The sequence below is a fragment of the Medicago sativa genome, chromosome 2, assembly GCF_051527215.1.
Source record: "Medicago sativa cultivar Bolivia chromosome 2, Bolivia_mono, whole genome shotgun sequence".
Lineage (NCBI taxonomy): Eukaryota > Viridiplantae > Streptophyta > Magnoliopsida > Fabales > Fabaceae > Medicago > Medicago sativa.
This window is the reverse complement of record NC_140750.1, coordinates 26,380,731-26,398,027: the sequence shown is the minus strand read 5'-3', so window position 1 is coordinate 26,398,027 and position 17,297 is coordinate 26,380,731. Positions and strand designations below refer to the sequence as shown.

Here is a 17,297-nt window from a genome sequence, read left to right as displayed (position 1 = left end):
TGATGCACGGGTCAAACCAACCAAAAAAAGTCATGAATAAGTTTTACCGGATAACTAAAATGTAATTGAATATATATTTTTTTTTAGGGGAATTGAATAGTTCACATGATGATTATGATGTATTACACAATTCATATTAAATTGACATCGTTAGAGTTTGAGGCTTGAACAAAGAGAGACATTAATATATTTTAGAAAATTGCTATTTAGAATGATGCAGCCACAAATTTTAAGCGCGATACCTAAAGAAACTTATATTGAATAGTTTACAAAACTTAATCATTTTCCATCACTTCAAATAAGATATTCAAGAACATGGTAGGGTTTACAAAACTTGAAACTTAAAAGTAAATTTGCAAGTTGTTACTCGTTAATCATTCCAACACCTGTAACCAATAAGATCAACATGCCTCAATGACTTATAAGATTCCAACTGTAACCAATATCTTCATTCTTATGTGGAATGTGTTAGGATTTACTTTATTATTTACATGATATCAAATCCTCAATGACTTATAGTGACACGCAAAGCAATTTTAAAAATGAATAATAGTATCATAGTAAGCTTAGAGAAGGCATCATACTATGAATATAACTCGATCAACTTACTATTAACGAAGCCTCAACAAATTCACATCTAAACCCTACAAAATATTCCTTTGGATGACTTAAAAATACTAAACCAATTGCCTTCCACAACCTCATAATCTAGGGCTATATACAAAACAATCCAAAGCACTACAAATGGAAAACTTCAAAATACTGTAAAGATCCAATATGCAGACCAATTAAGAGAGACTGACAACATGACGATCCCCAAACTAATTAATTTATTCGATAAAGAATAGACTGACATGTTAAAAGATGCAGGGAAAAAAATGTGACACTTCATTCCAGCTCTCTCCACAAAAACATGTCTACTCTTAAAATAACAAAAACAGGACCTCAATATCTCTAAAAATAACAAACACAGAATCACAATAGTGCCAATTACTGCTAGGAAACAATAACAGAGATTGATACAAAACTGGGCGTGGGATTTGGCTGCTCCATTCAAGACATACTCGTAGACTGCTACTGATGAATAATTTTCCCAAAACTCCTGAACATCTTTGGCAAACTGCTCTGAACGAAAACAATTTCTTCTCGAATGAGTACGAATTCTCACCTCCTAATACTGATGCAATTGTTGTTTGTCATCCATGTATCTGCTAAACCATCAAGAGTATGAATGAAAATAACGTACGGCAGGGAAATTAGAGCAACATATAAGTATTTTGAATCCCCGAATATTAGTTCACCACTTATGCTGAAAATATATACAATCTCACAAAAAAAAGTTGTTGAGCATGAATCCATTGTTTAAAATCACAAAAAGAAGCTATTCCAAAATAAGTCTCATCTCAATCCATCAAAAAATAATTATGTAGAATCCAACTAAAGTGCACTTAACCTATGGATAATGAAGCATACGACAGGATGGTTACAACTTACAAAAAACAAAATGTTGATGCATCACTATTGAAAAACCTAAATACCACGAAAACATAAGTGTCTCTGATATGAACATCATATCATATTAAATATAGAACACAATATGAAATTTCATAGCATAATATTACCTTATGAGAAGGCAATCAATTTATTTGATATTTTTAATTATTTTCTTTGTTGGTATACACCAAATATGAGCTACTCTAGCTTTCATCTTAAAATCTCTCTTTCCTCTAGTAACAGCTATAAGAGCGGAGTGTAAGTGTTGGCCATAAGGAATATTATTAGCTTAAGATAAGAAGAATTGAAACCTGACCTGAAAATGATGACGGAGCAATTTCATGAATCCGAAGTTGGCAGAATCGGGAGAAGAGATTCGAAGAGGTGAACCTCAAGCAAATATAGTTTTAGTGATATTGGTATAGTTTAGTGAATGCAAGCAAATATAGTTCTACTTTTATGGATCGTGTGATACGTTGCTTCACAACTAAAGAGATGGAAATATGGGAAAATTATAGCAAACTTCGTAACAAAATTCGTCTGGCCAAAATTATAGCAAACTTGATAACAGAATTCGGCTGGCATTAATTAAGTAAGATGACCAATGACTAAAATTGAATGGCGCCTAAATGTGTAAGATCCAATGGTTCAAAAAAGTGGAGGGAGAAATGGGGGAAAATATTAGGGTTAGAAATAGCTTTAGGGGTTAAACTTTATTATATATATAAGATATAAGATATAAGATTGAGAGAAACAGGTTTAGGGCTTCGTATATATAACCAAAATATTTGCTTCATAAAAAAAAAAGGCAAGAGGATAAGAATAAAATTTGTGCGATGCATTTTTTTAGATGGAATTTGTTATGTTAAATTGCAATCGTAAAAGTGTAGAAAATATTTGTTTAAAAAAAAAAAAGGAGGATACGAATGAAATTTGTTAGGTTAATTTTTTTTTTTTGAAAGGGAAATTTGTCAGGTTAATTAATAAATAAGGATTCGGATGGCCAAAACTATAGGAAAACAAATTTCGGATTTAAGTGAATTGATAACAAATTTCGGATATGACCAAAATTATAATTAGAGATAAATATGAAATAGTTGTTTCGGAAAATAGAAGAGATAAATACGAAATAGTTGTTTCGGAAAATAGAAGAGATAAATATAATATGATCAATGGCTAAAATTGAATGGCGCCTAAATGCGCAAGATCCAATGGCTTAGAAAAGTGGATGAAAAAATGGGGGGAAAAAATTAGGTTTAGGGTTAGCTTTACGGGTTAAGCTTTAGTAAATAAGATTGAGCCAAGTGATACAGAAAAATATTTATAAAGGAGCTACTTGTTGCAATTAACTTAAAGCACCTGAATTGTGCGAAAAAACTTAAAGACCAACATGTTACAATTAAATAACTTACCTTCTTAACAATATTAATTATTCTTCTTCCTTAATAAAATTTTAATTATTCTTCTTTTAAAAAAATTAATTATTCTTAAATTAGCGTTTGATTTTTTAGATTTAATCAATTTATTAATAGTTTCTTTTTTGACCAAAATAAATAAACATATTTCATTAAGGCCACTTTTATTCAAGAAATATATATTATAAATATGTCCACGTGAGCTTAGCTCAGTTGGTAAGGACAATGCATAATATATGCAAGGTTCTGGTTCGAATCCCGACCACCACAAAAAAAAAATATTATAAATATTATATAAATATATACAAACGAAAAATAACTTCTCTTTGACCAAAAATAAACTTATTTTTTTTTGAAGGAAAAAATAAACTTATTTTATATACCAAAAAAAAAAACTAAAATGTTGATTCGTCCAATCGTTTTATCCGAGAGATAATAATTTTTTTTATTAAAATTTGAATATAAAAAACAAAAGAGATAATGATTCATTAAAGAACAACAAAGTTCTCCAAAATTTACGATCACACTTATCGTGTGATGTTAGTTAAACCATGCAACTATTTAAGCATCCAAGTCCTCAACCAATATTCACCGTAACCCTAAATAAAAAAGAATGGAAGATCACGTGATTGCGATGGAAGAATCTAATTCCTTTGATGTACTTAACTTCAACAGGTACTCAATCCCTTATTAATTTTTAATTTCTTTCGGTTTAAATAAAACACTCATCAAATATGTATGTAATCTCATGAAGTTATGTAAATATATATACAGGTGGAACGCTAATGACAAGAAGAGGTTTCTGAAAGTAGTTGTAATCTCAACATTATTATGCTTTCTATTACTCTTCTTTGCGATATTCAAGAATTATACCTCATATGGTGGTCAATTTGTTGCAAAACATGAAACAGTGGTGATAGTCTTTCTCACTGTTTTTGTATTATTGTTTCAATTGTTCCTGTTTGTTACTACAATAAACCACCAAGTTAACAGCACCATCATTCTGATCTTATTCGCACTGACTTACACATTTGGAATATCATTTTTAGAAGTTACTCTTATTTCGCCGATTGCTGGTATCTTCGTTGAGATCTTTTGGCTCGTCATGATTGCAGAAGTGGCCAATATTAATCGGAAAGAGATTTGCGTAGATATGAATATAGTAGTTCCAAACATAATTCATGCATCGTTAGCAATTATTTTTAGCCTTACCCTAGTTTACTTTATTTATTATTATTGCATAGTGCTTATATAGTTTTAATTCTTAATTTCAATTTTAATTATTATTCTTTATTATGGATGGATTGGACCAGTTTTATAATTTACATATCAATTAATGTTAGCGTTATCTTGAGTTTAGTTTGGTTTTTGAAAAATTGTATATATTTGAGAACCAAAAAGCCAAACAGTAGCCGTAACAGCCCCCTATATAAAACACCCAAAAAAACCATCTAAGTAAGCACACCCGAGGGTTCCAACCACACCCATAATATAAACACGTCGCATTTTTTAGCTTAATTATACTCCAATACCAATTTAGAACCTTGATCTTCTCGATGAAAGCATCTAAAATCAACCACACCGTTATTGAATATAATCTTATTCCTTTGCTTCCGTATCACCCAATTAGATGCAAGCTAAATCAAACAAAACCCTCTTCTTAATTTCTTAGAAGAAGCTTCATTTAACCAACATTCAAAATGAAGAAAAAGATGTAGGGGTATTAGGAATTAAGTGAAACTCTAACCAACACATCATCCTTTGCCAAATTCTCATAACCACCTCACAATGCAAGAAAAGGTGTAACGTTGTTTCCTCCTCACTCCCGCAAAACACACAACTCATCGATGCCTCCTCATTCAACACTCCTCTAAAAGCTAAATTCATCCCTGTCGGAATTCTATATATCAAGTAGCATCCAAGCGAAAGCCAAAACCTTCGACGGAGCTTGGCATTTCCAAATAAGTGCAAACACCCTCTCCTCACTCTCCGGAATATTATCTTCAATCAAAAACAACCTCTCAAGTATCTTATAGCATGAATTCACCGAGAAGCCACCTTCACCCTCCACCCTCCATCCCTCCCCTCACCCAAGACCACACCCTCCAACATACCTAATAATAGTTATGTAAGAGTCTCAAATATGAATTCACACAGGACTTGTTAGGTACATTAGCCGCAAAAGCTTATGGAACACACATAAACCATTGTATATGATTTCAAACTATCCGTTGTTATTTTTTCTTCATGATTTCCTCATGCGAGTATGCTCCACAGCTATCTTTCAATACTATAGTTGAATGTTAGAGATAGTGTTAGAAAAATAGTGTTCATATAATTTCTATTTTAATACAGATAAAATAGTCTCAAATATGAATTTTATTATTAATTCTGATATGATATTAAAAGTAATGTCAAGCTTTAATTGTAAATTCTTATTGGGAAAGTATGCGTTTTCACCATTTTCGGTGTCTATTTTAGAAGCTTAAGCTATGGAACTGCTTGAGGCGAATATCTTGGCAGTCTCATCCGGATTTTAAGCTGTTCAGTTTGAAAGAGACAACAAGATCCTTGCTGATGCCATTCAATCTACCTCCACTCACCTCAAAGAATTTGAAGATATTATCGCACAATGTAGGAAACTTTTGATTACAAATACCAATTTTAGAGTGTTGTATGTTAGAGGGCAAACTAATAGAGTTTTCTTTATTTTTTCTTGTTGCTGGTATTTTCAAATTTTTTAATATATCGATAATGAGTGTTGCAATTTAAAAACAATAGCTCTACCCTCATATTACAATAAAAAGGTTCTTTTTTGTGTGACAGAAGTTTAGCTGCATAACTCTAAAAAGTCTAAAACTCTAAAAAAACTAAGTTGTTTTGAAGCTAACTACTAATAATTCTCATCATCAATGAGCTTTCCTAAATTCATCAATATATTATATTTTTTAACGGCAAAATTTATTAATAACTAAGTACCTGCATAAGACGAACAGGGACCGTAAAGACATAAAGTACAAGCAAAAAGCGTCGTATATAAGAGGAACACCCAAAAGGAAATGTATACACTGTACATCTTAAACACCAATAAAAAACAAACCTCTATAACCAAATCAACACCCTAACCAAGCTAAACCCCTACAAACCAGCGTAAACCAAAAGTTGAGCCAAAACCTATCACTCCATCGTGAATGACCACATAAACAAAATCCAAACACCTATCGCACGCTACTCGCACCAAAGCCACTCCAAAAAACCAACACACCCGTTGAAATCCCAAACAACAACACTTTACCTTCTCATCACCACAAACTACACCTCACCTCATCACCACAACTGAGCCAAGTTTTTGCACTAATAATTCGAATTCAACCACTGATCAATCCTCAATCTGTCGGAGAAAACACCAAAACACGCCAAAAAACATGAGTCAAGAAACTGACTCTCGATCTCAAATCAAAAGTGATTGGTCCACCAAACTCCAGAAACAATCACTAAGACACCCCTCAATACCTGGACCGTGAAGAAGACACCTTAACCATCCTAAAAATTTCAAACTAGACACTAACTTCCGATCTCGAAGCAAAAGTATTAGGCCCACTAGTATCTAGAAGACAAATTTCAAGGTAGTTAACAAGAGGAACAGTAGCGCAAACAGAACCAGCTCAAAAAACAACTCAAAAACAAACCACCAAAATCAAGCCACAAACCAACATAGAAACAACCAAATGAGTAAGCAGCGACGAAGATAGGCCCATGTCTGAGGTCACCACAAAATCCAATTGATAACCAAAATAAAACGAGATATTAGTTACTAACAACTGGCATCCAATAAAATCACACCACCACAAATTGTCATACGATTATGCCACCCCTCATCATCACTCACAATACTTTATGACCAACACCCCAATCTTAAAAAACAAAATCTCCACCACTAAAACCCTTTAAGATCTAAGACCACCAAAGGTTGCAAAGTAAACATCTAAAATCACCACCATCGCTCTTTCGTGCCATACATTAGAGTATGCTATCATTGGATCTGTATGGAAAGCTTAGGCCAATATGGACGCATTTCAACCAACACTTCAAGGTAATGATTTCTGAAATTCTAGCACGTAGTAAAGATGTTGATCACGATGTCAAGACAAGTGAAATTTCAAGTAAGATGTCAAGACATTGGGACAACACAAATAACAAATAAAAACTTTCTAATAAAGATATAAGGTAAAAGGCACAAGTTATTTCTTAACCCAGTTTGGTGCAACGTCACCTACGTCTAGGGGCTACTTATATAAGCAAGCTGCAGAATACATCGAGAAGCTCTGTGGGGATATTCTCAAATAGATTACAGTTTAGTGCATATTGTTCGTTTTGTTTCTTACTTTATCATCATCATTTGTAAAAATAGTGCGTCCATAATTCTATCAAATATACTTTATACAAATATACAATACTACAGAACTGAGTTGTCACAAGTCTTTAGAAGATTTCTTCACTATCATGTCATATATAGTTGGAATGTGTCAAATGTACGTTCTCAGAGTTTTCATGCCGCCGAAACTAGAAACAAAAACAAAAGCAAGACTTGTTTTTATACACAAAAATGTTTAGCTGGATTATAACAGATTATCTAATTTTTACTGGCTTAAACTAAAAGAACCACCTATAACTTGTTTATTTTTCAAATAAGGAACACTCTTCTTCATAAGAAGGTTTAAACATAAAGAATAAACTATAACCAGTAAAAATTGTATCTGATAAAGTAACTCGGATTAAACAAGAAGAGAGAGGACAATACTTACAACTCAAAAAGATGTCTACGATAAAAATTGGATCAACTAATCATGTCAAGCAATTGAATCATTGATAGACGGCTTACAGCTTCTCATGTCAAGAAAAAAATTCAATGTTTGACAATAGTTTTCCACTACTTTATTTATTTAAATTAAAATTACAGAAATAATGATGAAGAAAAAAATAAGAAATATTATATTTACTAGCGAAAAGGCGGGCCCTCACGTGTCCGTCTTTCCGCTCTTTACACAGCGCTAAAATTTGAAAATTATGAACTATGTTTTTTTTATGAAATTTTGATTTTGATTAAAACTAAAAAAATAAATGTTTGTTGCTTTGTAGTTATAACAAACCAAATTAAACATGATTATTTATTTCAATAACACTAACAACAATCTTTATTATACAAAAAGTTGTTTAAGGGTATAATTAAGATATTAAAAAATGAAGTATAAATATACTCATTTAGTTTGTTACACTTTTTAAATCATAAAGAAAAAAATAGGCTAAATTGATCTGCCGGTCCCTTAACTTAATTCTTTTATTCAATTTGGTCCCATAAGTTTAAAGTCTGTCAAATAAGTCCCTTAACTCACCTGTCGTTAACTAATGTAGTCCTTTCCGTCAGATTTTTCCAAAAAAACGTTAGTTTTGTACATGTAGGCGTGCCAGGTGTAAAAAAACTGAGATGAGTAAGCAGGTATGACTCAGCAGTATATATGAGGGATAAAATTGTGGGGAACAAAAATTAGGGTTCCAAAAACACAATTTCCCCTTCTTCTCCTTCTCTCTCGCGCCTATCTCTCCATTTCCATCTTCTTCTCTTCTTCTCTTTCATCTTCTTCGTTGGTGTGCATCCAGAACATGTCAAAACAAGGTTCCAAAACACAGTCACAGGTTTGGGTACATGATGAAGGTTTTGTTTCAACTGGGTCCAGTCTTAGGAGAAGAACAAGAATGGAATGTAAGTGTGGAGATTTTCCAGTAATAAGAACAGTGACTGATAATTCAAATCCGAATTGTGGTAAGAAATTCTGGGGTTGCAATAATTACAGGAATTCATTTGAAAAAGGGTGTGGGTTCTTTAAGTTGGTAGAGGATGAAAATTTTCGTACTAAGTCCAAAGAGGAGGGATTGGAACTGAAGCTGAAGAGTGAGAAAAGAAAGAGGAAGAACAGGAAGTTGAAGATGGATTTAGCAAAGACAAAAAATTGGTTAAAGTTGTCACTTGTTTTTGGCTTTGTTTCCTTTGGGACCTGTTTGGTATTAGGGACATTTATACTATGCAAATAGGTCATAATTGTTAGTGAATTAGTATCAAATTTAAAGTGTTGTTAGGGATTGTCACTGGTTTAGGTTCTTATTGTAGTTTTCTTGTTTAGTTTGCAGCTATGTTATGTTGTTAGTTTGCAGCTATGTTAAAGTGTTGTTATTGTCACTGGTTTATGTAATGATTTGTATTCTTTATGAAGAGTAATGAAAATGATGTAATTTGGTAAAAGAATTGAAGGTTACTATATAATATAACAATATGGTTTATACCATTGTTGAAAATTATATTGCAATGCGATAATGATATCAAATTTGAAGCAAATTTGGATATCATTAGTAAGTACTTAACCTGCCAAACTATATAATGACACAAAATTGAGAAGCAAAATATAGTTGATATCACTAGTACTTAACAAAAAAATATGGTCTTAGCCACTACACCATTTGTCCAGAATATGACACCAAAAGCACATTAGATGTTCTAGACATTACATCAACATTACATAACCAGAATTACTTAAACAAAAGGGCATAATCTAAATTAGATGTTCTAGACATTACACCAAATATGCATAACCAACAGTACTTAACCAAAAGGGCATAACATGATGGATAGATGTTCTAGACATTACAGTTACAAAAAGATAAATTTTATGTGCTTGGTAAAACATCAAAGTTACATAGGCTGTGTAGAGGCCACACCATCTTTCCTTGCTTTCTGTCTTGGTTTCTTCACAGCAGGAGCTTGAGATGATACAACCCTCTCCTTGGTCTTTCTCTTCTTAATCTTTGGTGGTTGAATTGATGCATTGGGCTGCTGAGAAGGATTTTGAGTTGATGCACTAAGCTGCTGAGATGGATTTTGAGTTGGGACACTAGGCTGATGAGTTGTTGCAGCCCTTTGCCTTCTTGGAGCTAAGTGGGTAGTACCTTGATTAGTAGGAGCTGTCTGAGTTGGTGCAGTGACCTGAGATGGATCTGACTGTGTTGTTGTCTGCTGAGTTGGAACTGAAGTAGTAGTTCCCTGCTGAGTTGGAACTGAAGCAGCAGTTCCCTGCTGAGTAGATGTACTACCATTTGCACTTGTAGTTGGTGGTGGAGGTGGTGATGGAAGTTTACAGGTTGACTTGTTGTGGCTATAAATGTCCTATTTACATCTAATTACTTTGCACCAATGTCTAGGTGGAATGTTCATTAGATATTCAAAAGCTCCTTCTGAGATGGATTTGATCTCCCTCATCTCTCTTTCAAATGCATTAGCATATGTGGCATTTGCTGCTCTCCACATCAACTACTTCAGTTTCATCCCTGGGTACTTCTTTCTGAAATTGTTATACAGATGCCTGACACAAAACCTTTGTTCAATTCCATATGCTAATTCATCAATAGCTGGTAAAAGACCCTGTTGTAAGATCAAACTTGAGTTAGTATTAAATGTAAATCTGCAATAAATTAAGAAGTGTAGAAGAATAGAAAAAAACTTTACCTTTTGCTAGTCACCTATAATTGAATATGTCTTGAACAATCTAGTGCCACCCAAATCATTAATCAACAGTTCTAAGAACCATTTCCATGATTCTTTAGTCTCACCTTCTACAATTGCAAATGCAATTGGTAGCATTTGATCATTAGGATCCCTCTCAATGGCAGCCAACAGTTGACCACCATAGTACCTTTTGAGAAAGCATCCATCAAGGCCAATTATGGGTCTGCACTTCATGAAATTTTCTTTACAGGCTTTAAAACATACATAAACCCTTTGAAAGTGAGGGAAAAATACTGCATTAGGGTTGCTCAAATCACCTTCAGTCCCTTGAAATGGTATAGTTGTCACCCTAATAGTAGATCCTTCATTTGATCTCAGAAGTTCATGACAATAGTCATACATCCTAGTGTATTGTTCCCTAAAAGATCCATCAACTAGTTCTTTTGCATGACTCCTAGCTCTGTATGCTTTGCTAGGGCATACACCCACATTCCACTTTCTATGTGTCCTGTTGATTATATCAGGAATACCCAATCTAGGATCCTCTTTGACCCTTGTATGTAGTCTTCTGCCTAATATATATATATATATATATATATATATATATATATATATATATATATATATATATATATATATATATATAGGGGATATCATGTGAGAATGATATGTTTATATGAAAATGGTAGGAATAAATATCAGCCTTTGGATCAAAACAGATGGCTATGATTAGAAGCTCAATTAAATAGCTCACGTGACATCTTTCCAACTTCCAAGTGAGATTCTCTCTCTTCGTTGATTTCTCAATCTTCCAACTTCAACAAAATCCTTCCTTATCTTCAAACCAACAATAATTCATGGTTAATTCAAATCATACCTTCTTAAAATAAATTCAAATCATATCTTATTATTACTATTATTGTTATGTTATAGATTATCTTTCCTTAACAAATATATATATACACGTGTGTGTGTATATATATATATATTCATATCGTGTTACATTTTTTTAATATTTAAATTTATTCTTATCTATTTGTTACATGTGTTATTTGTATTGAAAATTGAGGGCATTTTTGGAAAGAAAAATCCAACCCAAAAGTGTTGAAAGGGGTAGTTTTCTTTATATATAGTATAGATTATATAAGTATTTTTAAGGGTGTACAAGGTTTGGATCAATTCGAAAAAATCTAGTCAAACCCATCCAAAAAAACTCATAAAGGTGGGTTGGATCGGTTAATTGGGTGGATATGCATGGTTTCAAAAATTGAAAAACCCATGAAAAACGGGTTTCAGGAAAAACCAAACCTATACCCAAGAAACTCACTAACCATTAATGCCAAAAAAAAAATTATTATTTTCATAGGAAAGAATGAGAATACCGAAGGTTTTGGTCATAAATCAAGTCAAATTTTCAAAACTTGAAATCAAAACATGCTAGAGTTATAAATTAGGATGTTGGACTTTTTTTTAAATTTTGATTCTAATGTAGCTTTATGTCATGCACCTTTAGTTTGTTGCGAATATTTTATGATGAAATTTATTATTTGACATTATCATTTCTCATGCTAAAAAAATAGTGAAAATACGTTGCACTATTTTTTTTAGAAAATAAAAAGTTGAACAATTTTTATGAAAGAAAATATGACAAACTTATCATTTAGTCCTTTAATATTAAAAAACATAAAAATAATTAGGGCAACTCACTACCCAACCCAATTCCAAAATTAGTGGGTTTACACAAACGACCCAATGATGTAATTGATGGTTAATTTACCTCACCCAAACCGAAGTACCCTATATGGTTTAGATTTTGGATTTGGCCAAATCCAAGTCAAACCGACCCACATACACCCCTAAGTATTTCATAGTAATTTCCTTGATTTATTATATGAGTAATAGTTTATTTTATATATTTATATGTAAAGTATTAGATGTCATTATAAGTAATTACCATTTTGCCCTTGTGTCTATATTGAACACAAGGTATAGACCGTGTCATCTTTGTCTAGTTCAATATTGGGTTCGTAGATATTCATCATGTTATGTAGGAGGGACAAATTTCATATAAGTCACTCATCTCCCTCAACATGATTCGTGAAGTACATATCAAACGACTTTATAGGCATCATGTTACATACAATGTTTGAGCAATAATAAAGTACTCGACTCGCTCCTACATCTAAAGTACATAGTGGTTTCAGATCGAGGGGTGGAATACACTATTATCACTATGAAAATATCTTATAACACTTTTGATGATGAAACATTATATGATATTTTAGGCTATGTTTTTATTTATTTTCTTTGCATTTGAAGGAAAATGAGAAGTAATTTAGAGGAATTGTCAATGGCTTGAGGAACTTTTGTATTGTTTTCATTCGAGTCGTTGTAATTCGGCTTTATCCTAAAGCATGTAACTCCATGGGTGTTTTGAGTCTTTTTAGTGAAAAAACATGTAAATCGGCAAAAGAAGACATCGTGTGATGGATTGAGGTTATGGTTTGATTGAAAGTGGCTTTTGTGTTGTTTGATCTATGGTTTTTTTTTCAAGCTGTTTAGTTAGAATTTGAATGCAAATGAGTTTTAGGTTACTTTCAAATTTATTTGGAGATAGTATGTTAATTGTTATGTTAAACATTAAACTTTAACTCTTTTAATCCCTTAGCCCAAGCAAGTGAGTTACCCATCCCCAAAAAAACAATAATGATATAGATATCTATTTTTTTTATAGGATATAGATGTTTATTTATCTTCTATCTTATATATAAATAAATAAAAACCACTTTTATTTATTTAGATGGGAAAATTAAAATCTAGCTCTTTGTCTACTGAAAAATCCCTTGCCCAGGTGACAATATTCTCTTGGGATCAAATTTAGCTTTTCTCTCTTCAAACAGTTTCCATTTAGTGCCAAAGTGTTGAACCCATTCTTGATGTGTTTTGTTTCCTGTAAGATATTCCTTAATCTTAATACCAGCATCATTACAAAATTGTAATATTTGATGGTTTTGAGCTTGAAATGCTTTCACTTCATCCAATCCTTTTGCAGCATGCAAAAGACCTAAAGTGTAGAATACATCTTCATCTGGTGTAATTGCTGACATCCTATCATCCCACCTGCAAATTTTCAATGCATATGTCAAATATTAGAGAAAAAGTAAAATTAGTCTTCAATTTTGACATCTCTAATTTTTTGTTGTGATTCAACTTTTTCTAATATTGTATAACTCATATATAACTTATTAATTAGTATCTTAAAATTTAGATAAATCTCATAACAAACTTACTTGTTGCGGTTCATGGGGTAGACTAGGACAATTCCAGCAGAAATATTTTGCTTCAGAATTATACCCTTGAAAACACCTTCATTAAAATCTGAGATTCTAGATTTTGGTATGAACATATTCAACCAAGGATGAGGAACATCCCAAAGTCCTTTTGATCTAAGAATTAACTCTTCTGTATGAACTCTGTCCAAAAATTCCTCGTATGTTACATCTTTTTGGAACATAAACGATGGAACAAACTTTAACCCTTTGACCAAATTATCAACTTCCTGTTCAATAAACAATAAGACACTTAATTAAGTTAAATTAATATTTATTATAGTTAAATTAACTATAAAGCAAACGATTGAGCTTAAGTTGTTAACAAGTTTCAATTAAATAGATTAGGTCATTAGGAGAACCCTAATTCAAATCTTATCTGGAACAATCTTATATATGGTTCTATTTACCTCTTACCTGAACTTCGAATTATCAAAGACTATTTTCACCAAGATCCTTAGTGGTAATAAACAAAAATTAAAGGGACAATAAAAAAGATAAGAACCAAAATATGTTAGAAATTACCTCCGTGATATTTGCTTGAGAATTTGTGTCATAATATTTGACAAGCTCTAGGACATAGGTGATACCGTATTGAGTAACTAGAGATGTTATCCTTGGTTGATCAGAAGGTGGATAAAAGGAAAGAATCAATGGTGGATTGTTCAATAGAAGCATGCCTTCAACATAATCCGCTCCATTGGTGTCATTTCTTTTATTGAATGAGATTAAATGTTCTTGGTCTGTGGAAAATGCGGTAAAGTCATTGTAAATTAGACGCAACCACTTTACCTGCAAACAATCAAACAATGATTTGTTGTTGATAATTAATAACCTTTTGTGTGTGAACGAAAAAGAGATGATAATACTTGCCCTAGTTGGTGCAGGTCCAAGAGGTATTCTTGCTCTGGTTATCACTCCAAATTGACCTAGTCCTCCAAGAACGGCATAAAATACCTCTGAGTTCTTCTCTGGTGAACATGACACGATATTTCCTTGCCCTAAAAAAACAACACAGGGCACCATGTAAATTGAAAGAATACAGTTAATTAGTTACAAAGAAATGGCTCCGGTTGATCCATGTAAATTGATTTGTACTAACAATATTTTTTTTTTTTTTAAGGATTGTACTAAAAATACTATTATTTGTTGCAGTACTATATTTCTAACTACTTTAAATTTAAATTGGTGAATGAATTGCGTTTATCATGTATTCTCTATGTATTCTCTCGTTTCTCTATAAAAATGAGTCAATAATATTTTTCTTAGACATTATTTTGACACAATATATGAATTTAATTATTAAATTTTATAAAAAAAATCTTGTTATAAAAAATAATTAAAAGAGTCATAATTTAAAATAAGATATGAAATTGACAAAACAAAAAGAATATAACTTTAATTAACCATACTAAAGATAAAGTAAAAATACAAAAACAAATATCATAAAATGAAATATAAAAATAAGGAAATATAAAAATAAAGCTAAATGAAATTAAATAAAATATATTTGTCAAAAAAATTAAATAAAAAAGATAAAATAATATTTGCATCATTTATTATTTGTTTGACCATGACACCGACATGCCTCCCCTCCTTTCCGCCTCGAGACCAAAGACATATTTAATCTTAAAACAAAATTAATGAGTTAACATCAAAATTTGGTTTAAGAAAAAGGGGTTAGATTTTTACCATGTGATAAAACAATGTTTGAATTTCACGTAAGAGATATGTTCATATCTAATGTTGTTAGAATATTTTCTAGTATGTAGGAAATCGATAAAAGAGAAACTGAACGAGTCATACCTGTGATAACATCCAATTCAAGAACATTGGAGATTTGTGGTCCAAATCTAAAAGTTTGACCACCAATTCCAGCATTAGAGAGAGTGCCACCAACGGTCAAATACAAGTAATCAGTCCAAGAGAGAGGTGTGAGTCCATGCTTTAGTGTAGCATTCAAAACATCAATCCACAATTGTTCTCCACCCACATCAACATAACAACCTAATGGATTTTTCACATCACAATCAGACACTACAATTCCAGATCCATTTCTATACCCATTGAGTTGAGTCATATTCACAACAATGCCATTTTGTGTCATGGCTTGTCCAAGAACCGAATGGCCTTGTCCTCTAACGGATATGGTAAAAGGGTGAGGAAGAGAGTTTGAGTAGTTTATCAAGTTAGTAATATCACTGATTGATGTTGGTTCCAAAACTGCAAAGGGGCTTTCATGAATAATGTGGCCATAATCGGTTGAGGCTTGAGAAAGGATTTGTGGGTTACGACTAAGCTTTAGGGCTAGATCTTTGGGGATTGGGACTTCTCCATGTGTGATGAATACTGTGATGGATAGGTATAGCAAACCTACGAGAGTTGAAATCATAAAATTAGTCGCCATTGTTTGAAAGATATAAAATTGATGTGCTCAGCTCAATTTATACCTCTAACTTGTGTGTATAAACTTTAAAAATATTTCACACGGGATTAAATGGAAGAGATATGGTGCATGCAACTTAATTAAATCTGATTATATTTAATTAATACAGAAAGATCTAAGTGATATGAATTTTTTTTAAAGGATCTAAGTGGTACGAAAAAACTTAAAGGACCAACTTATCACAATTATAAATAATCTAAAGGACCTTATTAATAATATTAATTATTCTTCTACCTTAAAAAAATTATTAATTATTCTTCTTTTCAAAAAATATTAATTATTCTTAAATTAGCGTTTGATTTTGTAGATTTAATCAATTTATTAATAACTTCTTGTTTGACCAAAAATAAATAAACATATTTCATTAAGGCTACTTTATCCATGAAATATATATTATAAATATTATATAAGTATATATTAACCAAAAATAACTTCCTTTTGACCAAAAATAAACATATTTTATATATATTATATAAGTATTTTTACGGGTGTACAAGGTTTGGATTAATCCGGAAAATCTAGTCAAACCCATAGGAAGAAAAAAAAATCTCATTAAGGTGGGTTAGATCGGATAATTGGGTGGATATGGTTTCAAAAATTGAAAAACCCATAAAAATTGGGTTTCTGGAAAAACCAAACCTAGACTCAAGAAACTCACCAACCCATAATGCCAATATTTTTTATTTTCTTATAGGAAAGAAGGAAAATACCAAAGGTTAATGCCAATATTTTTTATTTTCTTATAGGAAAGAAGGAAAATACCAAAGGTTTTGGTCATAAATCAAGTCAAATATTCAAAATGGATGTTGCACTTTTTGCTTATTTTGATTCTATTGTAGTTTTATGTCATGCACTAGTGTGTTACAAATATTTTATGATGAAATTTATTATTTGATATTATCATTTATTATTTTATATATTATTCTAAAAATATAGTGAAAATACGTTACACAATTTTTTTAAAGAAAATAAAAAGTTGAGTAATTTTTATGAAAAAAAAATGACAAACTTATCATTTAGTCCTTTAATATTAAAAAACACAAAAATAATTAGGACAA

General features: G+C 31.7%; 1 protein-coding gene across 1 annotated transcript; it reads right to left on the bottom strand.

The window, feature by feature from the left end:
- Positions 1 to 13,171: 13,171 nt before the first annotated feature.
- Positions 13,172 to 16,268, bottom strand: LOC146945847 (cytokinin dehydrogenase 2-like). The gene is made up of 5 exons (XM_085748859.1): positions 15,600 to 16,268; positions 14,667 to 14,794; positions 14,319 to 14,585; positions 13,755 to 14,023; positions 13,172 to 13,584 (listed from the first exon to the last, which is right to left on the bottom strand). The coding sequence occupies exons 1-5, from the start codon at positions 16,198 to 16,200 to the stop codon at positions 13,293 to 13,295; spliced, it is 1,557 nt and encodes a 518-aa protein (XP_085604985.1). The 5' UTR covers positions 16,201 to 16,268; the 3' UTR covers positions 13,172 to 13,292.
- Positions 16,269 to 17,297: the final 1,029 nt, after the last annotated feature.